Below are 27368 nucleotides of genomic sequence, written 5' to 3'. Positions count from 1 at the left end.
ACGGCCACAAACAAGGCCATCTTTGACCAAACCCTTTCCTTCGACAAATACACTAAACAGATCACAAAGTCAGCCTTCTTTCACCTGAAAAACATTGCCCGTCTCCGCTCATCCCTCTCCTCCACGGCTGCAGAAACCCTCATCCACGCCTTCATCACCTCCCGTCTGGACTACTGCAATAGCCTCCTCTATGGTTCACCCTCAAAAATCACCAATAAACTCCAATACATTCAGAACTCCGCTGCCCGTCTACTCACTCATTCCCGGACCCGTGACCACATCACCCCCGTCCTTTACAAGCTTCACTGGCTCCCCATCCCCCAGAGAATCCAGTACAAAATCCTCCTCTTGACATACAAAGCCCTCCATAACCTGGCCCCATCCTACCTGGCTGACCTCCTCTCCAGACACACTCCCACCCGCAACCTCCGCTCTGCTGGTACCAACCTCCTGACCCCCTCCATCCGGACCAAATTCAGATCCTGGGGGGACAGGGCCTTCTCCATCGCTGCTCCCACCCTCTGGAACTCACTACCTCACACCATCAGAGACTCCTCCTCACTCACCACATTCAAAACATCACTAAAGACCCACCTGTTCAACGCTGCATTCAACATTCAACCCACAGCATTTAACCCCTGACTATCTCTTCTCCTTCTCCCTCCTTTTGCTTTAAATATTTCCCTATTGATTCTTGTCTTTTTGCAATTGTTGTTTTCATGTATTGTTATGCATTATGTTTGCCACTCTGTCAAAGCGCCTTTGGGCTTCTGGAAAAGCGCTATACAAAATAAATGAATTATTATTATTATTATTACTAGGGCATGCCCGTACTATATATATGCCCGTACTATATATCTAACTAAAATTATATCCCCCCCCTCTATTTACATGAAATGGTTTGGTCCATTCGCAACGCCAAAGCGAACGGCGAACGGCTTGCGAGTACAGTGACAATCCCCCCCCTCTATTTACATGAATGGTTTGGTCCATTCGCAACGACCACAGAACCCCCCCCTCTATTTACATGCAATGGTTTGGTCCAAAGCGAACGGCTTCCGGAGTTTGGTAAAGCAATCGCCATCGCGTGCACAAACGCGCAGGAAAGCGAATGAATCGCAAATTCGTTTTTATTAGTTTTAAAACTTTATTAAAACATAGTTTAACGCCAACATAGTTTGCAAACGTGAAATAAATGAATACGCTCTCAAATGTGCCATCCGAGGCAGAGTGTGTCCTCCACGTTCGGCACACGCGATCGTTCGCTGCTCTCTGATTGGTTGAATCGTTTTTTGGACATAGCTCGGTAAGTAATTGTCCGATTAATATGAAACCTTGAAAAGGCACATCCTCGGGTCCCCAGCAATATACCTGGCAAGTTAAAAGTATATCGGACCGGTAGTTGTCGAGAAACAGCGGTCACAGACAAACAAACAAACGTACAGACAGACAGACAGAGATTACTGGAATTATAGATAGATTATTGTTAGGCTATCAGTCTTGTTTTTTTTCTGATCTCATGTTTAAGTATTCAAACCACTCACATTTGTTACTGTTCTGTTATGAATTATTTTATGGATTCCTCTTTTCTCTTCTCAGGTTTCTCCACATTTATAATCTTTTTCTTGTGCTTCTTATTTCGATTCCTCCACTTTTTGTTTTCACAAGAGCGAGCCAAATGGAAGTACAAGGTTAAATTGACAGTGGGGTAGCAAGGAAAAAAATCTGGCATAACAGAGAGACAGACAGTATAAATCAGCAAGTCAGTTCACCCTCAACAATCACCAATAAACTCCAATACATTCAGAACTCCGCTGCCCGTCTACTCACCCATTCCCGGACCCGTGACCACATCACCCCCGTCCTTTACAAGCTTCACTGGCTCCCCATCTCCCAGAGAATCCAGTACAAAATCCTCCTCTTGACCTACAAAGCCCTCCATAACCTGGCCCCATCCTACCTGGCTGACCTCCTCTCCAGACACACTCCCACCCGCAACCTCCGCTCTGCTGGTACCAACCTCCTGACCCCCCCCATCCGGACCAAATTTAGATCCTGGGGGGACAGGGCCTTCTCCATCGCTGCTCCCACCCTCTGGAACTCGCTACCTCACACCATCAGAGACTCCTCCTCACTCAACACATTCAAAACATCACTCAAGACCCACCTGTTCAACACTGCATTCAACATTTAACCCACAGCATCTAACCCCTGACTATCTCCTCTCCTTCTCCCTCCTTTGTGCTTTGAATATTTCCCTATTGATTCTTCTTTTTTTGCAATTGTCTTTATGTTTTGCTATGCGTTATGTTTTGCACTCTGTCAAAGCGTCTTTGGGCTTCCTGAAAAGCGCTATATAAAATAAATGCATTATTATTATTATTATTATCTCACCATTCAGCATGATGAGTTGATTTAAGATCTTGTTCATGCATTTTGCATTTTGCGACATGCTTTTATCGATCTTGTTCAAACTTGGCACACAGAAAATGAATGATGGGTGACATATGCCCGTCATCCTTTTTCAAGTTCAGATACAATATGGCCGACTGGCGGCCATTATGTGACTTAAATGCGTCCCCAACCATTGCTCGGACATGCATGGACCGATTTTCTTCAAACTTGGCAAAAAGACAAAACATGAGAGTATACATATGCAGAGGATTTTGTTTTGTCATCCGACCAAAGATGGCCGACTGACGGCGTGTAACTTCATACAAAAAATTACTAAAACCATGGGGGCTTTGACATTTTATGTCTTTTTCTTCTTGTTTGCTTGTACATCTGGTTTATTATACCTGTAACTCTAGGTTAGGGTTAGTAAACCTGAGAGTTGTTATGCTCACAGGGCTTATTGAGTTCAATAATGTTCAATAATATTGTGTAAGGATTGCTCAATAGTGAAGGTGTGCTCGAGGTCTATCTCAGTGGACTGCTGGGTCGGCTGTGGAACCAGAATAGGTCCTTTTTATTTGTTATCTTGCAGTTTTATTTTTATTCTTTTGTTAAAAGACATTCCTTTTCTACATTATTTTCCCCCTTCGAGGCCTCCACATAATTTCATGGGTGAAAACCTTGTTAGTGTCTGTGAAGCTAAAAGGTAGAAGAGAGGCAGGAAGAAGAAGTGCATGGCCGGTGAGCAAGGTGGCTCATCAGCGAAGGAAAACGGTTGGAATAAAGAGGCAAGGCGAGTGCCCAATTTTGCCACAAATAACTCGGCCTATGAGGGCCCATGGAGAAGTGCAGTGTTCCCCCCGAGGGCTTCCAGTTGGAGGCACCGTCCACGTGAAAGCTACGGCTGTGGGACTGGTGAGGAAGAAGCTATCAGGGCATGGCACATGTGGCGTCGGATGTTAAAACGGGATGTAACAGAAGCAGGTACTGCTCGGTGAGTATCGGCTTGGCCAACCTGAGGCAAGTTGTTGTTTCCTGGTGTTGGAAAAGTTGCGCTGATTGATGGGTTTGTGGAGTGTGAGAACACGTCCCGAGAGAGATAGAGAGAGACAGAGAGACAGAGACAGAGACAGAGAGAGAGAGAGAGAAATGTGGTGGAGGGCCATCTTTGGGGCCTGCAGCTGAGACAGGGCTGCTGGAAGTCATCTCAAACAGACTTGAATTCCCTTCCCCCTCATTCTCTTTCCATTGTTATTTTTTTCGTTATACTCTGGCAAATATTATTTTGTTATTTTGCTTCCCTCTTCCCCCCCTTGGGATTAGATAGGGATATCTGTTGGGGGCGATTGATTGTCATGTCTGTATCGTCTGGGCGCCTGCCTGTCTGTCTTTACTTAATTACTTATTTATTTACCTCCACATGTCCATGGAATTTTCCTATTGTTTTTTTTAAATTCTATTGCTTGGTCGTATATCCTACGTTTTGGTTTATCCTTAGTGAAGGATTTGTATTTATTTTGAACTCACATTGCATTGCTGGATTGGCATACATTTGCATACTGTGTATCAGAGAGTCGGGGGTGTGAGGTTGCGTAAGCACGCGGATAATCTCGCTTTTTTTTTTTTTTTTGTATACAAGATCGAGGCTCGTGAAAGAGCGAACATTAATCACACAGAAAGACAAACCGACACATAAAACATATAACATCGGGAGCGGTAGACAAGATGGGGAGAGAGGGGGAAGGACACAAACACAACATTTGAGAGCAGGGACCGAGAGACATGGAGACATCGAGAGATCTGAGAGAGGGCGAGGGCTTTGGGGGGGGGGGGCATGGGAAGGGGGCGGTGGGAGAGGTATAAAACATATGGACACTGCCAGGACTTCCAGGAAAGAAGTTGGAATTTCAAACAAGGTGGATCTGGGGTGAATTAGCGGGGGTAGATCATATCTGGGTCATATCTGGCTGCTTAAACGGCACGACCCACAAACGGGGAACGTATTGACCTCCCTAATACATCAATTATGACCTCCGGAGCAATAGGCTGTACCCGAGCCCTCTACCCAAGGGCCAGGTCATAACAGAGTACTGTAAGTCAATTTCTAATCATCGTTTCAAGAAGACTTTTTTTTTAAACTAATTATTCCCTCCACTATCATTAACTTTGTTTTTGACATGTTTGTGTTGCAGTGACCTGCCAAAGGAGATAATCAATCAAATGAAAGCTCAGTTTGTCTACACGGTTCAACTTTTGGGTTTGTATATGGATTCCGGGAAAATCTCGGGCCTTGTGTTGGAATGGATGCCTCACGGCTCAGTGGAGGACTTCAATAAAAAGGTCAAAGCCGGCTGGGCATTGCGTCTGCGTTTGCTTCATGAAGTTGCTTTGGGTATGAATTACCTGCACTGTATGCAGCCCAAACACTTGCTGCACCTCGACCTGAAGACTGCTAATATACTACTGAATGAGCACCTGAACATCAAGGTGGGATCATTAAAGAAACATTCCCTCTGAAATGTAACATGTTGCTGTAGTTTTGCCAATAACTTGTTGTCTTAGGCAAGATCCATTATCAAGATGGAAGGCAGCACTAGCAAGTACATCTGCCCAGCAAGCCGAGGCTCAGTTCCCAGGTCTTGCTTGCTGGGCAGCAAAACGAGTTTGTGTTGTCTTCCTTTTTAAAATGTGTTCTTGTGATTGTGTCCTGTTTGCAGGTGTGAGTAATTTTCCAATTGGTGGATTTCCCCTTCTTTCAGACCATATTATTATATTTTACCTTCATCTGCCTGATAAAGTGGCTGTTGTTGTTGTTATTGTTGTTGTATAGCCCCGGAGTGTCCTCACAAACAAGCCTGCAGCACGGAGACCGCCGATCGATCTCCCAGGAGTGATCCAGAGATACCCCACATCCAGGCTAGTGTACGCCCATCTTCACAAAGTCAGGGCCACGACAGAAGTAGAGAGAGGGAAAGAGAGAGACAAAGACAAGAGGGAAAGGGCCAGTCCATGGGGACCGATCGGCTCTCTGACTGTGTCCGCTCTGCGCTGATGAATACTGGCAGGAGGGAAGAATAGGGATGATTTGGCCCCTGACTTGCATTGGGTCAGGGGGGCAGGGGGGCTGCGAGGGGTGATGGGGGTACAACCACCGCGAAGAGGCATCCCCGATAGTTGTCCTATAAAGTGGTTTCATGAAAAGGTAACAAATGGAGCAGGCATAAGATGATGATGAGAGAAAGAGAAAATGAATGAATGAATGATCGTTTTAAGGCCATTTTCCCCGCTAGAGTGGGGGTTGGCCTTGCAGGTCCCATGACCTCATGGGGCCCTGTTTGAGGCAGTTTTTATGGCCGGATGCCCTTCCTGACGCCAACCCTTAGTCGCCTCTTACGATGCGCAGGGATATGGTGTATCTATTCTAAACCTGGGTACACACCATGATCATTCATCCCAGCAAGCTGGTACTCAATTTGCCGACCTCGGAAGGATGACAGGCTGAGTCAACCACCCTGGTGTTAATTCAGCAATCGACCGGGATTCGAACTCAGGATCCTAGGATCCCAAGCTAGTGCCCTAACCGCTAAGCCAACACCAGGCTGATGAGAGGAAGAGGAAACACTGAAATGATTTAAATGATCACATCCACTTGTGGAACCCAAAGAGGATAGAACAATGGAAGTGATGCAACATGAAGAGCTATCACTCATAGCTGTATGATCTTTAGCATTCCTGTATACTTGTCACCAATAAATCTACTTTTGTAAAGGAAAGGAGGGACATGCACAATCTGAGAGGAAGATTAAACAAACATTTGGATTGTGGATGAATAGCAGTCTGAGATGCATGACGTCTGCTCTCTCCTTTGTGACATCATAGTAGTAGGAAAATGTGGATTCTGAGACATTAATTTCTCCTTTGTGACATAATAGTTGAGGAAAATGTGGATTCTGAGACATTAATTTCTCCTTTGTGACATAATAGTTGAGGAAAATGTGGATTCTGAGACATTAATTTCTCCTTTGTGACATCATAGTTGAGGAAAATGTGGATTCTGAGATGTGAATTTCTCCTTTTTAACAGCATAGTAGGAGGAAAATGTGATTCTGAGAGATGGATTTGTCCTTTGTGACATCATAGTAGGAGGAAAATGTGGATTCTGAGACATGAATTTCGCCTTTGTGACGTAATAGTTGGAGGAAAATGTGATTCTGAGACATGAATTTCGCCCTTGTGACGTAATAGTTGGAGGAAAATATGATTCTGAGACATTCATTTCTCCTTTGTGACGTCATAGTAGTAGGAAAATGTGGATTCTGAGACATACATATACATAGCAGGATATCTCAAAAAGTTGTGGACGGATTTGGATGAAACTTGGTGAACAGTTTGTGTGTGTGAAAAGGACTAATCGTTTCGATTTCGGTGAAGATCTGAATATGGATTCGGAAATGAGAATTATTTGATGTTTAAGTGATTCTTCACCATTGAGAGATCGGGTGAAAAGCGATATATAACATGATATTTTATAAAGTTATGCACGAGTTATGAATAAACTTGATGGATGAGTTGGTTAGGTGACAAGAACAAGCCGATTAGATTTTGGTTCAGGTCCGAATCCAGATCCGGCCTATCAGTGGGATACAAAATACAAAACGTAAACTGTTCACCAGGCAGAGGTATGCGCTCTACCGAGTACCATTCTAGTTTAGCCTTTGTTTCAAATTCCTTCCAGTTTCACCAATGTTGAATTGGTCACAGTCTCTGCATGACCAATCATAAACTACTCCTGATTTATCACCAGTTGATACCTTGCACTTTCATTTTGAGGTGACATTACGGATGGTGTGTCGAAGCTTGTATGCTACACCCAATCCATGTGCAGCAAATACTATGTTGCCAATCCTTTCAGAAAGTCCCGAGTAGTATGGTCTTTCACGGACCGGGTGGTCAGGTGTGACATTTGACTAAGGTTAGGTCAGGAATTTGTAACCTGCCCAGGGTGCCGGCAATAGCTTGCCAACTCTTCGCAAAGGATAACGTTGGATCTTTAACGTCCACCAACTAATGTCGGTGATGGGATGCCCAGTTTAATGTCCATCGGAGGGACGGCACACATATCGACGAAACACCAGGATGATAGTTTATGTATGGGTCGGGATTCAAACCCAGGCTAGAAATGCAAAAGCAGCACCGGAAGTGGCCACCGATGCACGGAGAGACACAAACTTCAATTTGTATAATAGATTTGTTAATACTTTATTTATTTACTTTTTGACACATATAATAAGAGCTAAAAAGGCTGCTGCTGTGATTTTGCTTTGTTTATGTAATTGTTGCTAACCCTGGTGTTGGGCTAGCGGCTAGGATGCCAGCTTAGGATCCAAGGATCCTGGGTTCGAATCCCGGTCGATCGCTGAATTAATGCCAGGGGGGTTGACTCAGCCTGTCATCCTTCCGAGGTCGGCAAATTGAGGACGTTCACTGGTAAATCCCTGTTTGTCTTAAAAGGCGACAAACAGGGTTGGCGGCAGGAAGGGCATCCGGCCGTAATACATTGCTTCAAAAAAGGGGACCAAAAAAACAACAACAACCACGGTCCCGAAAAGGCCAACCCCCGCTTTGCGGGGAAAAATGGCCTCTAAACGGTGGGTTTTTTTTTTTTTTATGTGATTGTTGCTATCCTAATTTAGGCTCTTCATCAAAGAAGGTTATTTTAAAAAGTTACAAAAGAGAGAGTAATGATGGGGGATTGGAGGGGGGCAGGAGAGGGTCTGCGAGGTTGTTTGCCACGGTGTCCGAGCTGCCTCTCTCCGCCTCTACTAGGTGCACCGGCACCTGGCCGGAAATGAATTGTTGCCTCGGGAATAAAAGCGGACACGTGCCGAGGCTCAGGCAGGGTAGGATTGGCCTGAGGAAGCTCACGGGCGAAACGTCATCTGATGCCGGATCTGCTCTTGCTTGTTTATTACTAGAGTAGCTGAGTATATCCAGTTACCTTTTTGGTTGGATATGCTGGGGTTTTTTCCTTTTTTTTAATGTATAATCCCAACCACCCCCATTCTTACATAATTTTTTTTTTGGGAAATTTAATAAACAGGAATAATTTCCTGTGTGAGGCTCGTGTGAAAAAATTCTGACTCCACCCAGGACTCAAACCCAAGGAGCTCATTGCTAATGCGACAAAAGCCCACGGACCTATTGAGTCTTTGGGACTCTATTTGTTCTTGAAGCTTTATTTATTTATTTATTCTTGTCCGAAACACAAGCCGTGTAATCGTGTGTGTGTGTGTGTGTGTGTGTGGGTGTGTGTGTGTGTGTGTGTGTGTGTGTGTGTGTGTGTGTGTGTGTGTGTGTGTGTGTATTCCACTACATGCCTTTTCGATCATATTGTTGCGGTTTTGAGTTTTGGTAACAGTCAGTATAATAAAGGTTAAATTTCCCCCTCATAGTTAGTCACACGAGCAACATGTAGCCTCGCGATAGTGTAGTTATCTCTTAGTATTTGTGAGCTTAGTCCTTTTCCTATGTTAGTTCTGCATTGAGTAGAGTAAGGAGAATAGGTCCTACTCCTACATTCATTGACTATCCCACCTCCCTAGCCTCATGCCTCTTCGCGCTGCCTTTGATTCTTTTGGCGCAAATTAACACGAGGCTGGCTAGGAGGGTCGGGGCGGGACCGAATGAGGCCGGCAGAGAAGCTGACGGTAAGCGCGAGCCGCCAATCAGGGCTCACAGGGTGTGGCGGCAGCACTGCGTCACAGGGCGTGGTTGGAAGGTTCGAGAAGGTTCGGGGCGTACTGATGTAACCCGTCGCGCAAAGCCCCCAAGAGGACTCGCGAGCAGCAGTTGGATCGAGTCGAGCAATAGAGGACTCACGAGTAAGTTGAGCAGGAGGACTCGCGAGCAGTTGGATGAAGAGAGCAGTACGAGGACTGAGCTGGCATTGAGTGGAGAAAGACGCGCATGAACCAGGATACGCGCTCATATGAAAGTGACTCTCGGTTGAGCTTGAAGCCGAGCCGCATATAGTGCATTGAGTTACGCGAGTGATAAACGCGCTGTGTAACCGCCAGCCGCGCTGAGAGACACGTACTTTTCCTTCCTACCTCATCGGCTGCCTTTTGTTCGGGAGACATGCTACGAGGATCCTTCCACCCCCTACGTGCCTTCTTCGCGGGACATGCGGGGACCGTGGAGAGCCGGACGGGGCCGTTCCTGGACGACCACGTCGACGCGGTTGGCCTGAACATCAACCTGCCTGCAATCCCCTGTGTGAGTGTGACGGGCCCGGGTCTGGGGGTTAAGAATAAGACTGATTAAGTGCTGCTCTGTGTCTCTGCGTCTACCGATCATTGTACATACATGGGAATAATAATTAAACCTGTGTTCTTCCTTTCCATTCGATCGTTCCCGTGTTTTCCTCATTGACTAAGCGTGGTACGAATAGAACCGCTCGAATCTGGGTCCAATAATTAACGGTGACTGCACGGACCACGTGGTACTCAATCCGCTCGGCGTACCCAAATCACACGTGGCTCTTGCGAGGCTTGCTTCCCCGCTTCTGTGGTGGCGCAGGGATTTAGGTACGAGCGAGGATTGTCCCGAAACCCTACCTTGCATTTGCCCGGAAGAGGCGTTTCAAGTCTCTCGGTTCCGCCAAGCCCAGAAAGAACAAGGGGCTTAATCCCCCCCTTAGTAAGGGTAAGAAGGGCGGCAGAGAACCATAACAATGTATAGAAAATTTATTTTAAATGCATCTGTTTATTTGTTCACAGTCTTTGATAAACAGTACATTTCCCACTGTACTGAATTTTAAATCAATATATTTTCTCCCAAATACCACCTGTATTGGCTCTCACATGTGCACAAAAATGCAAAAACTCCAACCTTTCCCTTTCCCATTATAATAATAATAATGCATTTATTTTATATAGCGCTTTTCAGGGAGCCCAAAGACGCTTTGACAGAGTGCAAAACATAATGCATAGCAAAACATAAAAACAATTGCAAAAAAAGAAGAATCAATAGGGAAATATTCAAAGCACAAAGGAGGGAGAAGGAGAGGAGATAGTCAGGGGTTAGATGCTGTGGGTTAAATGTTGAATGCAGTGTTGAACAGGTGGGTCTTGAGTGATGTTTTGAATGTGGTGAGTGAGGAGGAGTCTCTGATGGTGTGAGGTAGCGAGTTCCAGAGGGTGGGAGCAGCGATGGAGAAGGCCCTGTCCCCCCAGGATCTAAATTTGGTCCGGATGGGGGGGGGGTCAGGAGGATGGTACCAGCAGAGCGGAGGTTGCGGGTGGGAGTGTCACAATTTCGGTCTTCGAGGCCGGCCGATAGGCACAGTGTGACCGGAAGGGACGAGGTTCTCCTGACCACGTGGCCCTTGACTTGGTTTGTCCGCACAATGTGGGCGCTTTCAGGATGAACTTTAGCCGGGGAGCGTTTGGGCGCCCCGGTGTGATACTGCCGCCCACGCGCATAACAACTTGTGAGTGCACGTGGGTCCCGGCGGTCCCACTGGCCTAGCGCTACCATGTTTAGACAGCGAACTCCGTCCCCGGGCACCGGCACCTACTCCCGGAAGTTTGAGAGATCAGCAGTGCCGGGCACGGTAGCACACCCGCGGAGCCCCGGCGGACCGGGGACGCACGAGCCTACGCATTAGCGTGCTACGGCGGAATCAACGGCTTCGGCCACGGCCGGGCCGATATTCGGCCCGGTCGCCCGGAAATGAACTGGTTCGACGCCCACGCTAGAGAGGTCGCGGGCGACTGAGATGTATTAACAAACAAGTGAATCCTCTTGGATTGCGCTGAGGTTCGGGCATGGAATTTCTAGGAGGAAGTATAATTTGTATGCAATGAAAGTACATGTAATATGGGATCGAGTAAGATTTGACATATCCACTTTTGTTATTCCCGATTCCTCATTATTTCAGAGTACATAGGCATAATGAAGAATATGACAATAAAAATCAGTATACAGAATTATTTTATTTAATTAATGCAAAGGAATTGGAAAGTCCGGCACGAATTTTTAATATATCTCGCCATTTTCCCGTCTGTTATTTTAGGCGGTGTATGACCGACCGTGCAGCGATTTAAAAAAAATATATCTTGGCAATTTTTTCAACCGAGTCTAACACTATGTTAGCGACTGTTAAAAATGAAATGATATATCGAATTAGAATTGAAATAAACCTGTGTGAGGGAGAAAGACAGCACGGGCCTAACTAAGCAGGCCTCAAAGCTATGCGAGTTAATAAAATGGTGGATATTTGTTTATGAAGCCTCTCCCAGAAGTCCCCCAACACGAACCAATCAGGAACTGCCACACCCACTTATATGATCTCAGAATTCCTGTGACAGGAATTAGCGTTACACTGGCTGGAAGTCAATCGCTAGAGGCACTTCCTCAGCGCCAATAATTAATTAATTTGAGACGTCCGATTTCTAGTGTTTGGAAATTTGGAAGAGCTTGACCGTAGCCTTTCCCTTGCGAGGGCAAGGAGGAACTTAACACTTGACACTTAAGCTTAGTTTGAAGTACACCCTGCCAGCGCTCCCGGTGGGACGGCAGGGCAACCAGAAGGGACGAGGTTCTCCTGACCACGTGGCCCTCGATCTGGGAAGCGAGAGGCGTTCCATTAGTGGACACGCCCCTCACGCCCGACTTTTGGGCGGCCCCGGCAGGCCGTTTGTTTTGACGTTCCGTGACAGGCCCCGCACCCCCACCTCCGGGCCGACCGGGCGACCGGAATGAATCCCGGTGTCCCGATCCGAACCTTCAGAGCGGGCCGGCTGGGGAGTGCCAAGCACCCCGTACCTGCACTTTCCGTCCCTGCGGTCCCAAATACCGGAACCACCCGAATACCACTTTATTCGACAAAATGAGGTGCGGCCTACAGCCTTAGAAAACCAGCCCTATATAAGTCAATACCTCCAATGACACAGGCGCGCATTCGTGCCGCGTGACGTGGTGACGTCATCGCGCTTTCACCTTAAAAGACTTATTTGATATAAGTTAATATCTTGATATAAGCCTTAGAAAACCAACCCTATAGAAGTCAAATGGTCCAATAAAGGGTGATGGGAGGGTGATGGGAGGGTGATGGGAGGGTGATGGCAGGGTGATGGGAGGGTGATGGCAGGGTGATGGGAGGGTGATGGCAGGGTGATGGGGGAGGGTGATGGGGGAGGGTGATGGGGCAGGGTGGTGGGGCAGGGTGATGGGAGGGTGATGGGAGGGTGCAATAATCCGGTGCAATAAGCGAAAACCGATTCAAAATGGCCCCTCGCTACGATTTTCCACGATCACATTTTATTTTCATTGATTTATTCCCTCCAAGTGTTACCTCTCTTGAATTTTCTCTTTTAAATGAACAAAGGTTTTGGGACAGTCACAGCAACCAGGGAGCTAATGGTCGCTTCTGTTCTGCTTGTAATGCTGTTTGCAGATTGCTGACTTTGGTCTGTGTGAAGTTCATCAAACAACCAGTTTAATTTTCGTCGAGAAGGATGTCATCACTGGAACTTTACCGTACATGGCACCGGAACATTTCGACATTAATGAAAAACAAAGCAAGAAGTGGGACATTTACAGGTCAGAATCTTAATCTTTCATGACAAAGTTGCTTCTTTAGGTGGTGAACCCAGGTGTGAACAGAAACATGGTAATGAATGAACAAGCAGGAATAAAGGAGAGAGAGTAGGGTAGGAAATACAGAAACCTACAAGTAAAGGGTTGTGTTAAGGATGGTTAATTGGGGTAATAATATGGCAGGTATGGATGGGGGCAATGAAATAGTACGTATAAGGCAATGACCTGGCTTGGTTGGTGTTGTAGTCAATTTGAAGTCCTAAAAGGAAGATTAAGATTGAACTACCTTGTGAAGTTAGCTCCATAAATGGGAGAGACGAGGAACAAAACAGTGGAGGTGTGTGATAATGCTGGATTTTTAGAGTTTAACCAGGTGGGGATGACTGGAAGAACAGTCACATCCTGGAGGATCTGGGTCAGGGTCAGACTGAGATAATGACGTCAGATGGCCTGGAGGAACTTGGTCAGGGTCAGACTAAGATATGGCCTGGAGGAACTGGGTCAGACTAAGATAATGACGTCAGATGGCCTGGAGGAGCTGGGTCAGGGTCAGACTGAGATAATGACGTCAGATGGCCTGGAGGAACTTGGTCAGGGTCAGACTTAGATAATGAGGGCAGATGGCCTGGAGGAGCTGGATTCGTGTAAACTAAAATAATGAAGGCAGATGGCCTGGAGCAATGGTTCCCAACCTGTGGTATGCGTACCACTAGTGGTACGCGAGGGCCTTCCAGGTGGTTCGCGACTCAACCTTTAAAAAAAATGATTTGGCCTGATAATTTTTTTATTTCTGATTTCTGATATATTTCATGATTTCCGATGTGCTGTGAGCAAAGTTATGCCCCGCATCGACCAGCTGGTGGAGAAGAAACAGATGCAGCCCTCGCATTAAATTGAAATAAGCCTGATATCTTATAGAATTGAGTTTTTCTGGAACCAGGTGGTACGCGGATTGAGTTTTTCTTGAACCAGGTGGTACGCGGCAACGGTACGGGACCTCCAAGTGGTACTCGATCAGAAAACGGTTGGGAATCGATGGCCTGGAGGAACTTGGTCAGGGTCAGACTAAGATAATGAAGGCAGATGGCCTGGAGGAGCTGGGTCAGAGTCAGACTAAGATAATGACGTCAGATGGCCTGGAGGAACTTGGTCAGTGTCAGACTAAGATAATGAAGGCAGATGGCCTGGAGGAACTTGGTCAGGGTCAGTGTAAGATAATGATGTCAGATGGCCTGGAAGAGCTGGGTCAGGGTCAGACTAAGATAATGAAGGCAGATGGCCTGGAGGAACTTGGTCAGGGTCAGTGTAAGATAATGATGTCAGATGGCCTGGAAGAGCTGGGTCAGGGTCAGACTAAGATAATGACGGCAGATGGCCTGGAGGAGCTGGGTCAGACTAAGATAATGACGTCAGATGGCCTGGAGGAACTTGGTCAGTGTCAGACTAAGATAATGATGTCAGATGGCCTGGAGGAGCTGGGTCAGGGTCAGACTGAGATAATGACGTCAGATGGCCTGGAGGAACTTGGTCAGTGTCAGACTCAGATAATGATGTCAGATGGCCTGGAGGAGCTGGGTCAGGGTCAGACTAAGATAAAGAAGGCAGATGGCCTGGAGGAGCTGGATCAGTGTTAGACTAAGATAATGAAGGCAGATGGCCTGGAGGAACTTCGTCTGGGTCAGACTAAGATAATGAAGGCAGATGGCCTGGAGGAGCTGGATCAGAGTCAAACTAAGATAATGAAGGCCGATGGCTTGGAGGAGCTGGGTCAGACGGGTCAGACTAAGACAATGAAGGCCGATGGCTTGGAGGAGCTGGATGTGGGTCAAACTCAGAAAATGAAGGCCGATGGCTTGGAGGAGCTGGATCGGGGTCAAACTAAGATAATGAAGGCCGATGGCTTGGAGGAGCTGGATCGGGGTAAAACTAAGATAATGAAGGCCGATGGCTTGGAGGAGCTGGATCATTGTCAATCTAAGATAATGAAGCAGATGGCTTGGAGGAGCTGGGTCAGGGTCAAACTAAGATAATGAAGGACGATGGCTTGGAGGAGCTGGATCGGGGTAAAACTAAGATAATGAAGCAGATGGCTTGGAGGAGCTGGATCAGCGTCAAACTACGATAATGAAGGCCAATGGCTTGGAGGAGCTGGATCAGGGTCAAACTGAGATAATGAAGGCCGATGGCTTGGAGGAGCTGGATCAGGGTCAAACTCAGACAGTGAAGGCTGATGGCTTTGAGGAGCTAGATCAGACGGGTCAGACTAAGATAATGAAGGCCGATGGCTTGGAGGAGCTGGATCAGAGCCAAACTAAGATAATGAAGGCCGATGGCTTGGAGGAGCTGGGTCAGACGGGTCAGACTATGACAATGAAGGCCGATGGCTTGGAGGAGCTGGATCGGGGTCAAACTCAGAAAATGAAGGCCGATGGCTTGGAGGAGCTGGATCGGGGTCAAACTAAGATAATGAAGGCCGATGGCTTGGAGGAGCTGGATCGGGGTAAAACTAAGATAATGAGGGCCGATGGCTTGGAGGAGCTGGATCATTGTCAAACTAAGATAATGAAGCAGATGGCTTGGAGGAGCTGGATCAGGGTCAAACTAAGATAATGAAGGCCGATGGCTTGGAGGAGCTGGATCAGGGTCAAACTAAGATAATGAAGGCCGATGGCTTGGAGCAACTGGATCGGGGTAAAACTAAGAAAATGAAGCAGATGGCTTGGAGGAGCTGGATCGGCGTCAAACTAAGATAATGAAGGCCAATGGCTTGGAGGAGCTGGAGCATTGTCAAACTAAGATAATGAAGGCTGATGGCATGGAGGAGCTGGATCAGGGTCAAACTAAGATAATGAAGGCCGATGGCTTGGAGCAACTGGATCGGGGTAAAACTAAGATAATGAAGCAGATGGCTTGGAGGAGCTGGATCGGCGTCAAACTAAGATAATGAAGGCCGATGGCTTGGAGGAGCTGGATCATTGTCAAACTAAGATAATGAAGGCCGATGACTTGGAGGAGCTGGATCAGGGTCAAACTGAGATAATGAAGGCCGATGGCTTGGAGGAGCTGGATCAGGGTCAAACTCAGACAACGAAGGCCGATGGCTTTGAGGAGCTAGATCAGACGGGTCAGACTAAGATAATGAAGGCCGGTGGCTTGGAGGAGCTGGGTCAGATGGGTCAGACTAAGACAATGAAGGCCGATGGCTTGGAGGAGCTGGATCGGGGTAAAACTAAGATAATGAAGCAGATGGCTTGGAGGAGCTGGATCAGCGTCAAACTAAGATAATGAAGGCCGATGGCTTGGAGGAGCTGGATCAGCGTCAAACTAAGACAATGAAGGCCGATGGCTTGGAGGAGCTGGATCGGGGTAAAACTAAGATAATGAAGCAGATGGCTTGGAGGAGCTGGATCAGGGTCAAACTGAGATAATGAAGGCCGATGGCTTGGAGAAGCTGGATCAGGGTCAAACTGAGATAATGAAGGCCGATGGCTTGGAGAAGCTGGATCATTGTTAAACTAAGATAATGAAGGCCAATGACTTGGAGGAGCTGGATCAGGGTCAAACTGAGATAATGAAGGCCGATGGCTTGGAGGAGCTGGATCAGGGTCAAACTGAGATAATGAAGGCCGATGACTTGGAGGAGCTGGATCAGGGTCAAACTAAGATAATGAAGGCCGATGGCTTGGAGGAGCTGGATCAGGGTCAAACTGAGATAATGAAGGCCGATGACTTGGAGGAGCTGGATCAGGGTCAAACTAAGATAATGAAGGCCAATGGCTTGGAGGTGAGGTGGTTAAAAAAGCCGAGGCCACCAACCATGGCTCGGAGAAAACCTTTGACCTTTCCTTGTGCTCTGTAAATCACAATTGATACATAAAATTCTCCTATCCTATATCAATGCAATCACCTTGCGATGAACCAAACTTTTTTTTAGATTCCCTTGTAACCTCGACCTTATCATCCTGTAAACGTGAACTTGACTCGGAGACTGAACCCTGCCTAATGCATCTTTCCTCTCCAGACCAAAATGACTAGAATTTCTTACGATACTTGAAATGTGACCGAAACAAACTTCTACAAGGGAGATTTCTAAAGATCTTTGACATATTTTCTAACTTTTCAGCAAGTTGTCAATGTGATCACGAAATAAAATGTCGGCTGTCTCGTCATTTACTGATACCAGTAAGAAATGTCTATTAAGAGGACCTCGTGAAATAGCAATTAGTAAATAGTGAACTTGATCATTTGTTGGTACACCCCATGTTTTTGAAGTCGACATGTTTCTCATTGTGTTGTGCCTCATAGTCGGGTTGGAAGTTTAGGTTTATAACCCCGCGTGCGCGAAGCGAAAAGTGGGGTTAAGTGATTCGTTGTGTCCACGTATGTACGTGTCTGCATATTCTGTTAAGAGCGTACATTGACAACCGTTCAATGTAGGAAATTGAAACTTTACCACATGTTACATGACCATTTGATATCGCGCATAATGAGCATACATAAAAAAAACCATTCAAGGGAAGAAATTTAAAGTTTACCACATGTTACATGACCATTTGATATAGCTCATATTGAGCGTACATTGAAAACCATTCAACGGAGGAAATTGAAACTTTACCACATGTTACATGACCATTTGATATCGCGCATATTGAGCGTCCTGTGCTTGGATGAAAAACCGTTCAACTGAGGAAATTGAAACTTTACCACATGTTACATGACCATTTGATATTGCACATATTGAGCGTACATAAAAAATCGTTCAACGGAGGAAATTGAAACTTTACCATGTGTTACATTACCATTTGATATAGTGCATAATGAGCATACATAAAAAAACCATTCAAGGGAAGAAATTTAAAGTTTACCACATGTTACATGACCATTTGATATAGCTCATATTGAGCGTACGTTGAAAACCGTTCAACTGAGGAAATTGAAACTTTACCACATGTTACATGACCATTTGATATTGCACATATTGAGCGTACATAAAAAATCGTTCAACGGAGGAAATTGAAACTTTACCATGTGTTACATTACCATTTGATATAGTGCATAATGAGCATACATAAAAAAACCATTCAAGGGAAGAAATTTAAAGTTTACCACATGTTACATGACCATTTGATAAAGCTCATATGGAGCAAACATCGACATCCATTCAACAGAGGAAATTGAAACTTTACCACATGTTACATGACCATTTGATATAGCTCATATTGAGCGTACATTGAAAACCAATCAATGGAGGAAATTGAAACTTTACCACATGTTACTTTTTTTTAATGTAGAAGGCTCCAGGCACAGACTATGTCGTCCTCATGGAGGCCAGGCCCAAATAAAAGAGCTGCATTGATAGAAAAGTAAAGAAGGAGAGAATAGTCTAAGAGTTTTTGAGAAAGCAGAAAATATGCTTTTTGAAAAGGGGAAGATCATAAGTGCTTGGAAAAACATGTGAAGGTAAAGAGTTCCAGAGTTTGGCAGTGGATGGGGAAGAAACAAACATCATAACGACCCACCCTTAAGTTGCCAATGGCCACACAATAATCATGAGATGTAGTGGCTTGTCGAGTATTCCGTGGTCTCGCTAATGGCAGAGGTAGACAAGCAGCAAGTTCTTGGGAGCAGAAACCGAAGTAATATCTGTAGAAAAGAGAAAGAGAGCCAACTTTGCGACGTAATTTGACCGGGTCAAGTTTTGAGGTCAGATTGGGAGAGTTGATAAGCCGAATTACTTTTAATTCAATTCTGTCCAGTAAGTATGTGGAGCGAGAACCTCCCCAGATGTGAGAGCAGTACGCTATACAAGGATGAATCAATCCTTTATATGGTTGAAGCAACTGTTGAGAGGAGAGGACCAAGAGACCATACATACATGACCATTTGACATAGCTCATACCACAACAACAACAACAGGCATTTTAAGGCCATTTTCCCTGCTAGAGCACGGGTTAGCCTTGCGGGCCCCATGACAATCTTCTCCATTTTGCCCTATTTTCTGCATCTCTCCTTGTTAACCCCCTTGCCCGCATTTCTTCTTCCACCATCTTTAGCCAAGTCTTTCTCGGTCTTCCCCGTCCTCTACTTCCTTCTACATTCATTTCCATCATTCTTCTCAACCAGTCACTTTCATCCTGCTACAACCAGCAGTAGCTGCCACACTGGTAAATGACCCTCTCAGACCACTACATTTTTGATGAACCCACTCAGCGCACATTGTACATTGAATGGAGTTCACTCCGACACCCTTCCTGCACACAGCACACGGCCACTTCCCAGTTCTTTCCACCTCACCACATGCTTTACCACTTGCCATCACTATTCACCTTCAGACCTTTTGTCTCCATACATTCCTTCCACTTGTTCATCTTTTCCTTCAGTCCATCCATACTTTCTGCAATCAACACCAGATCATCTGCATACAACTCCCATGGTAAACCCTCCTTTACGTTCCGAGCCAGTACCTCCTTCACAGCTACAAATAGTAGTGGACTTAGTACCGACCCCTGATGCACTCCAACCTTCACCTCAAACTCACCACTGTTCCCGTCCTTCGTCCTTACAGCTTTGTGCACTCTCTCATACATTGCCATCATTACTCTGATCAACCATTCCTCCACTCCTAACTTACTCAATGCCCATTTCACTACTTCGCGTGGAACCCTATCGATTGCTTTCTCCAGATCAACAAACAACTTCTTCCTCTTCTCCATGTACTTCTCCTGCAACTGCCTCACAATAGAAAGCGAGTCTGTCATTCCTCTCCCTGGCATCAATCCAAACTGCATTTCGTCGATCTTCACTTTCTTCCTTATCCTCCTCTCCAACACCCTTTCCAATACCTTCATTCCATGCTCCAATAACTTTATCGCTCGGTACAAGCCACACTCCAGAGGGTCACCTTTCCCCTTGTATAGAGGGACGAGGGTACTCAGTTCCCAATCCACTGGAATGCGGCCTTCTTTCACCACCAGATTACAGATCTCTGTCATTCTCTTCACACCCCAACTTCCCGCTGCCTTCAACATATCTCCGACAACTCCCGTCGGCCCTCCCGCTTTTCCACTCTTCATTGCTTTTATCGCTTCCTCAACTTCCTCCTCAGTTATCTTCTCTGTCGGTCCAAAAACTGGGTTACTGGTCCTAAAACTGATTCAAGGGTTTATCCTTGGGCCTTATTTATTGTTATGGCAAATTCTGCTCGAATTGAGAACTGGTGACGTATACCTGAAATGATTTAGTTGTAATTTTGTTGGAAACAACATCGAGATTATGTAACAATGCAACAATGTAACACGATGATGCAACAAGGTCATCTGCCATCTGCTTGGAAATCAGCCAACATTACCACTTTGCACAAGAAAGGTGCAAAAACAGATCCTTGCAAATACAGACAAATCAGCCTGCTCCCAATAATCAGCAAGGTCATGGAATCAATCCTTACTTCTGACATCACATCCTTTCTCTTCTCCAATGGCTTGATCTCGGATCATCAATTTGGATTCAGACCAGGTCATTCTACTCTGGACATGTTGCTTTTGCTGTCTCAACAATAGATGGAGGTCCTCAATGCCAAACAGGAAATCAGAGCTGTCTCCCTTGACATATCACGTGCCTTCGATACGGTCTGGCACCCAGGTCTGCTCACCAAACTCTCCTCCTATGGTATCCATGGAAATCTCCACGCATGGCTTGCGGACTTCCTCTCTGGTCGCAGTCAACGTGTGGCCCTGAATGGATTTCTCTCATCTCCCCTTCCTGTTCAGGCTGGAGTTCCCCAAGGCATTGGTCTGGGCCCTGTGTTTTTTCTGGTCTTCATTAATGATCTCTCCGACTCTGGAAAATCCTTTCTATCTCTTTGCTGATGACTCCACTCTCTGCCGCTCCATATCCCAACCCTCAGATTGGCAGGCAGCAGCCCCTTCACTCTCTGCAGGCCTGGACAGAATCACAAACTGGTCAATCAAGTGGAACATCTATCTATAATTCCAGTAATCTCTGTGTGTATGTTTGTTTGTATGTTTGTATGTTTGTATGTCTGTGACCGCTGTTTCTCGACAACTACCGGTCCGATATACTTGAAACTTGCCAGGTATATTGCTGGGGACCCGAGGATGTGCCTTTTCAAGGTTTTAAATTAATCGCAGAAGTAGTTACCGAGCTATGTCCAAAAAACGATTCAACCAATCAGAGAGCAGCGAGCTATCACGTGTGCCGAACGTGGCGAACAGACTCTGCCTCGGATGGCACATTTGAGAGCGTATTCATTTATTTCCTGTCGGCAAACTATGTTGGCGCTATGTTGGCGTTAAACTATGTTTTAAAACTAATTAAAACTAATTTGCGTTTCTTTCGCTTTCCTGCGATATGCGACCTTCCGGAGCTCCTGTGAGAGCGTGCGCCATTACGGATAGTACGGGTACGGGCATGCCATATGTTGGCATTAAACTATGTTTTAAAACTAATTAAAACCATTTCATGTAAATAGAGGGGGGGTGATTGTCACTGTACTCGCAAGCCGTTCGCCGTTCGCTTTGGCGTTGCGAATGGACCAAAACATTTCATGACCCAAACCATTTCATGTAAAGCGTTCGCCGTTCGCTTTGGCGTTGCGAATGGACCGAAACATTTCATGGACCAAACCATTTCATGTAAATAGAGGGGGGGGGATATAATTTTAGATATATATATAGTACGGGCATGCCCTAGTGTCTTGAAACCCTGACAAATCTCACACTCTTACTATGTCTCTCCAAAAAGACCATCTGGACAACCCTCCCATATACTTTCTCAACAATCCACTCCAAGAAGTTCTGTCATTCAAGCTTTTGGGTCTCACTATCTGTCATGATCTTTCCTGGGAAAACCAAATTTCCAAGTTGGCCTGCGAAGTCCTTCCTTGGCACACATGAGCTCCTCACCACATACAAGGCTTTCACCCACAGCTCGATGGAATACTGACTGCTCTCCCCTCTGGCCTGGTGCTCCTGCCTCACATCTAGCTCGGCTTCACGCTGTTGAAACCAAAGCTTTCAGAAACATTGGTATCTCCCGCGATGAAGCTGATTCTGAGGGCCTTTCACTCACTCACCGCAGGCAGGTTGGTGGTCTTTCTGTCCTCTACTGACTCCTCTCCGGACTTGCTCCCCCAGCCTGTCTGTGCCATGTCCCCAAAATATTCCTACAGGTCGCACAAGATCTGCCAGCAAACCTCTTCTGGGTTAAACTGTCAAAATCAAGACTCTCTGCTCCCCTTCACTCTTTCATTCCTCTTTTTCCCCACCTCTGGAACAAACTCCCTCACTCTCTTCAATCCCACTCCTCCCTCCATGTTTTTAAAATAGCTGTTCAACACCATCTGTTATCTTCCCCCATCCAAAACCTTGATCTTTTCTACCCCCCTTAATTCACCCCAGAGCCACTTCTCTGAAATAACGACTTCTTTCCTGGAAGTCCTCGCAGTGTCCATGTGTTTTATACCTCTCCCATCCCCCACCCTCCTTCCTATCCCCCACCCCCTTTCCCACGCCCCCCCCCCCCCAAGCCCTCTCCCTCCCACAGATCTCTAGATGTCCCTGTTCTCAGTTGTTGCACTTGTGTGCTTCCCTCTCTCTCCCCATCTTGTCTCCCGCTCCCTTTATTGCATGTTTTATGTGTCAGTTTATGTTTTTAGCCGCGTCGCAGACGCTGCTCATAGAGTGCCCTCTGCTGTTGTTGTTGTTGTTCTTCTTCTTCTTGTTCTTCTTGTTCTTGCAGAGAAGACAAAACCTCAAAGCTCCACCCATTCTGGGAACCATAGCTCCACCCATTCTGGGAGAGCCTTCATATAAACAAATATCCACCATTTTATTAACTCGCATAGCTATGAGGCCTGTTTTGTAGGCCTGTTGTGTCTTCCTCTCTCACACAGTTTTATTTCAAATCAAATTCGATATATCATTTCATTTTTCACAGTCGCTAACATAGTTTTAGACTCGGTTGAAAAAAAACGGGAAGAAAATCCGATGAAAGTTGCCCTTTATAGAACGAAATGAATTCTCAAAGGCCTGTAACTTCAAGTCCATTGAGATATTGTTTTTTAAATCGCGGCATGGTCAGTCATACACCGCCCGAAATAACAGACGGGAAAATGCCGAGATATATTATAAATTCGTCCATTTGATGACAATCGTCACGATGAAATATTTAATTTATACCTCGTCACAATAATGTGGAGAGAGGAGCATAGCTTCGTTCACGTGTCGCCACATACGGGAAATTGCCGAGATATATTTTTTTACAATCACGGCATGGTCAGTCATACACCGCCTGAAATAACAGACGGGAAAATGCCGAGATATATTAAAAATTCGTCCATTTGATGACAATCGTCACGATGAAATATTTAATTTATACGTCGTCACAATAATGTGGAGAGAGGAGCATAGCTTCGTTCACGTGTCGCCACACACGGGAAATTGCCGAGATATATTTTTTACAATCGCGGCATGGTCACTCATACACCGCCTGAAATAACAGACGGGAAAATGCCGAGATATATTAAAAATTCGTCGCCACACACGGGAAATTGCCGAGATATATTTTCACTTTGCACAAAAATAACATCAAGTAATCGAATCAATAGGAATGTCCTGTGCCTATAACATCGACGTTATAGGCACAGCTGCATCTAGGCATTGTGTAACATCGACGCGGGTTTTGTTTTAATTAAAACTTTTTGTACTTGTTCATGATTAATGTTCGCTCTTACACGAGCCTCGATGTTGTATACAAAAAAACCAAAAAAAAGAAACCCAGTGACTCGTAAAAAGAAACTTACCAAATGGAATGCACAATATACAGTTTAAAGTAAGTCATTTTGTTTTCATTGCAATATTTGTCAAAATCAGTACCCATGTAGTTATGGTAAATAAATACGTAAGTCAGACTCTGAATTAGCAAGCGGACGGGCACAGGAGCTGTCAATCATTTTTTGATTATGAATTGATTTGAACCTAATTGAGAATCGTAACTTTGTACAAGCCGCCATTTGGAGTGCTCCAGTTTAAATGAAAGCCGCTACGCTCAGGGCATCTCAGGTAGTGTTAGCTCCAGTGTCACCAGGTAGGGCTCGGCCATCTATATGTTACTACATTCAGGGCACCTTATGTAGTGTTAGCTCTTGTGTCATCAGGTAGGGCTCGGCTGTCTATATGTTACTTCACTCAGGGAATATCAGGTAGTGTTAGCTCCGGTGTCACCAGGTAGGGCTCGGCCATCTATATGTTACTACATTCAGGGCACCTTATGTAGTGTTAGCTCTTGTGTCATCAGGTAGGGCTCGGCTGTCTATATGTTACTACACTCAGGGAATATCAGGTAGTGTTAGCTCCGGTGTCACCAGGTAGGGCTCGGCCATCTATATGTTACTACATTCAGGGCACCTTATGTAGTGTTAGCTCTTGTGTCATCAGGTAGGGCTCGGCTGTCTATATGTTACTACACTCAGGGAATATCAGGTAGTGTTAGCTCCGGTGTCACCAGGTAGGGCTTGGCCGTCTATATGATACTACATTCAGGGCACCTTATGTAGTGTTAGCTCTGGTGTCACCAGGTAGGGCTCGGCTGTCTATATGTTACTACACTCAGGGAATATCAGGTAGTGTTAGCTCCGGTGTCACCAGGTAGGGCTCGGCCATCTATATGTTACTACATTCAGGGCACCTTATGTAGTGTTAGCTCTTGTGTCATCAGGTAGGGCTCGGCTGTCTATATGTTACTACACTCAGGGAATACCAGGTAGTGTTAGCTCCGGTGTCACCAGGTAGGGCTCGGCTGTCTATATGATACTACATTCAGGGCACCTTATGTAGTGTTAGCTCTGGTGTCACCAGGTAGGGCTCGGCCGCCTCTACGTTAATATATGTGTGCATACATTTAAGATTGAATTTGGGAGTGCATTTGTCATTTGTTTCATCATAATTGCCAGATCGATGTTTATGTTGGTTCTTGCAATCTGCTGTAATCTTTAGACAGTGTTACGTTGTATGTGTGGCTCAAATGCTTCTGTTATACGTACAATGGAGTTTGACTTTGTGCTGATGAATCTTAATTTGCTGATGCATGTTTCTCCTGTGTGCCGAAACAGCTACGCTGTGGTGATATGGGCGGTTATATCTTGTTCTGAACCTTACGAAGGTAAGAATGTTGGTTAATTTTGGATAAAAGTTTGAATAATAAGGATGCAAGGCCTCATCATGGACAGCACCTAAAAAATTGGACATGTAGATTTTGCATTTAAATAATTAAATATGTTGGTAGTGAAGATGGAAAAGTGCATGCAAATAAATAAATAACTCCAGGTGGTGTCCAGGTAATTTCACTTCTTCTTGAATCATCTGATCATGTGCTTGTGAGAGTCAAAATATGCTCCACTTCCATCGACTCGCTCACTTCAAATGGCACCACAGCCGATGCCACTCGTGAGAAGGCCGAATGCCTCAATTCTGTGTTTGCTTCAAAATCTTGTGGCCCGACCCCTGGCTTTTTGTACCCATCCGACACAGCTGCGCCAAACTGCTCCTGGACTCCGTGTCTTTTGCACCTGAGAAAGTGGAGGAGTGTCTATCAACCCTTCACTCTGATTCTGCAACCGGACTGGACGGCGTCGACTCACGTGTCTTAAAAACCTGCTCTGCGACTCTTGCACATTGTCTCTCTGCCGTTTTCACCCTATTATTTGTCCGAGGTCATCTTCCACCTGCTGGCAGTCGGACAACATCACCGCATGACATTAAACAAGGTGCAAAAACGGTTTGCTTTAAGACAGAAATATTGTCTTACAATCGCTGACGTCCTGTGCTGAAGTCCCAAGGAGTCCCAGAAGTACTTTTCTGAAGTCCCATGGAGTCCCAGAAGTACTTTTCTGAAGTCCCATGGAGTCCCAGAAGTACTTTTCTGAAGTCCCATGGAGTCCCAGAAGTACTTTTCTGAAGTCCCATGGAGTCCCAGAAGGCCTTTGCTAAAGTGCCATGGATGGTGAGAGAGGTACCAACACCCAGACAATTTGCAACACCCAGACAACAACCCAGGGAATACTCTCCAACGTTTGGTGATGGGTACTGTGTGCTCTTTAATGTACACCGACTAATGCCGCCAATTCATCCGAGGGACGGCACCCACAGTGATGAATCACCCTGCCTATGAAACCCCAGGAATGCAGCTATAGCTGGGCGGAGATTCAAACCCAGGCTGAACAGCTTAAAGGTGACTGCGTGCACGTACAGGCCATCCTGTCAGCCCATTGAAGAGGTTAAGTCACTCAAACTTTGGGCCTCACTATCAGCCATGACCTTTCTTTGGCCTCGCCATCAGCCATAATCTTTCTTTGGGCCTCACTATCAGCCATGATCTTTCTTTGGGCCTCACTATCAGCCATGATCTTTCTTTGGGCCTCACTATCAGCCGTGATCTTTCTTTGGGCCTCACTATCAGCCATGACCTTTCTTTGGCCTCGCCATCAGCCATAATCTTTCTTTGGGCCTCACTATCAGCCATGATCTTTCTTTGGGCCTCACTATCAGCCATGATCTTTCTTTGGGCCTCACTATCAGCCGTGATCTTTATTTGGGCCTCACTATCAGCCATGATCTTTTTTGGGCCTCACCATCAGACATGATCTCTCTTTGGGCCTCACCATCAGCCATGATCTTTCTTTGGGCCTCACTATCAGCCATGATCTTTTTTGGGCCTCACCATCAGCCATGATCTCTCTTTGGGCCTCACCATCAGCAATGATCTTTCTTTGGCCTCACCATCAGCCATGATCTTTATTTGGCATCGCCATCAGCCATGATCTTTCTTTGGCCTCGCCCTCAGCCATGATCTTTCTTTGGCCTCGCCATCAGCCATGATCTTTCTTTGGCCTCACTTTCAGCCATGATCCTTCTTTGGCCTCACCATCAGCCATGATCTTTCTTTGGCCTCACTATCAGCCATAATCTTTCTTTGGGCCTCACTATCAGCCATGATCTTTCTTTGGGCCTCACTATCAGCCATGCTCTTTTTTGGGCCTCACCATCAGCCATGATCTCTCTTTGGGCCTCACCATCAGCCATGATCTTTCTTTGGGCCTCACCATCAGCCATGATGTTTTTTGGGCCTCACCATCAGCCATGATCTCTCTTTGGGCCTCACCATCAGCAATGATCTTTCTTTGGGCCTCACTATCAGCCATGATCTTTCTTTGGCCTCACCATCATCCATGATCTTTCTTTGGCCTCGCCATCAGCCATGACCTTTGTTTGGCATTGCCATCAGCCATGATCTTTCTTTGGCCTCGCCATCAGCCATGATCTTTCTTTGGCCTCGCCATCAGCCATGATCTTTATTTG

General features: G+C 45.9%; 1 protein-coding gene across 7 annotated transcripts in view; it reads left to right on the top strand.

Annotated features, from left to right (window-relative positions):
* Positions 1-27368, top strand: part of LOC137417645 (ankyrin repeat and protein kinase domain-containing protein 1) — a 92621-nt gene that overhangs the window by 38456 nt on the left and 26797 nt on the right. For all 7 annotated transcript variants that reach the window (XR_013621918.1, XR_013621917.1, XR_013621916.1 and 4 more), the window contains exons 5-7: positions 4587-4881; positions 12854-12999; positions 25124-25173. Coding sequence is in view for 4 of the 7 variants with exons in the window: in XM_068103545.2 (XP_067959646.2) it covers positions 4587-4881; positions 12854-12999; positions 25124-25173 (491 nt within the window). In the remaining 3 variants the exon portion in view is untranslated. The remainder of the gene's footprint in view (positions 1-4586; positions 4882-12853; positions 13000-25123; positions 25174-27368) is intronic.

Source organism: Myxine glutinosa, chromosome 1 (assembly GCF_964187855.1).
Source record: "Myxine glutinosa chromosome 1, kmMyxGlut1.1, whole genome shotgun sequence".
Taxonomy (NCBI): domain Eukaryota; kingdom Metazoa; phylum Chordata; class Myxini; order Myxiniformes; family Myxinidae; genus Myxine; species Myxine glutinosa.
The sequence above is the reverse complement of the archived record's forward strand: the minus strand, read 5'-3'. Positions and strand labels throughout refer to the sequence as shown.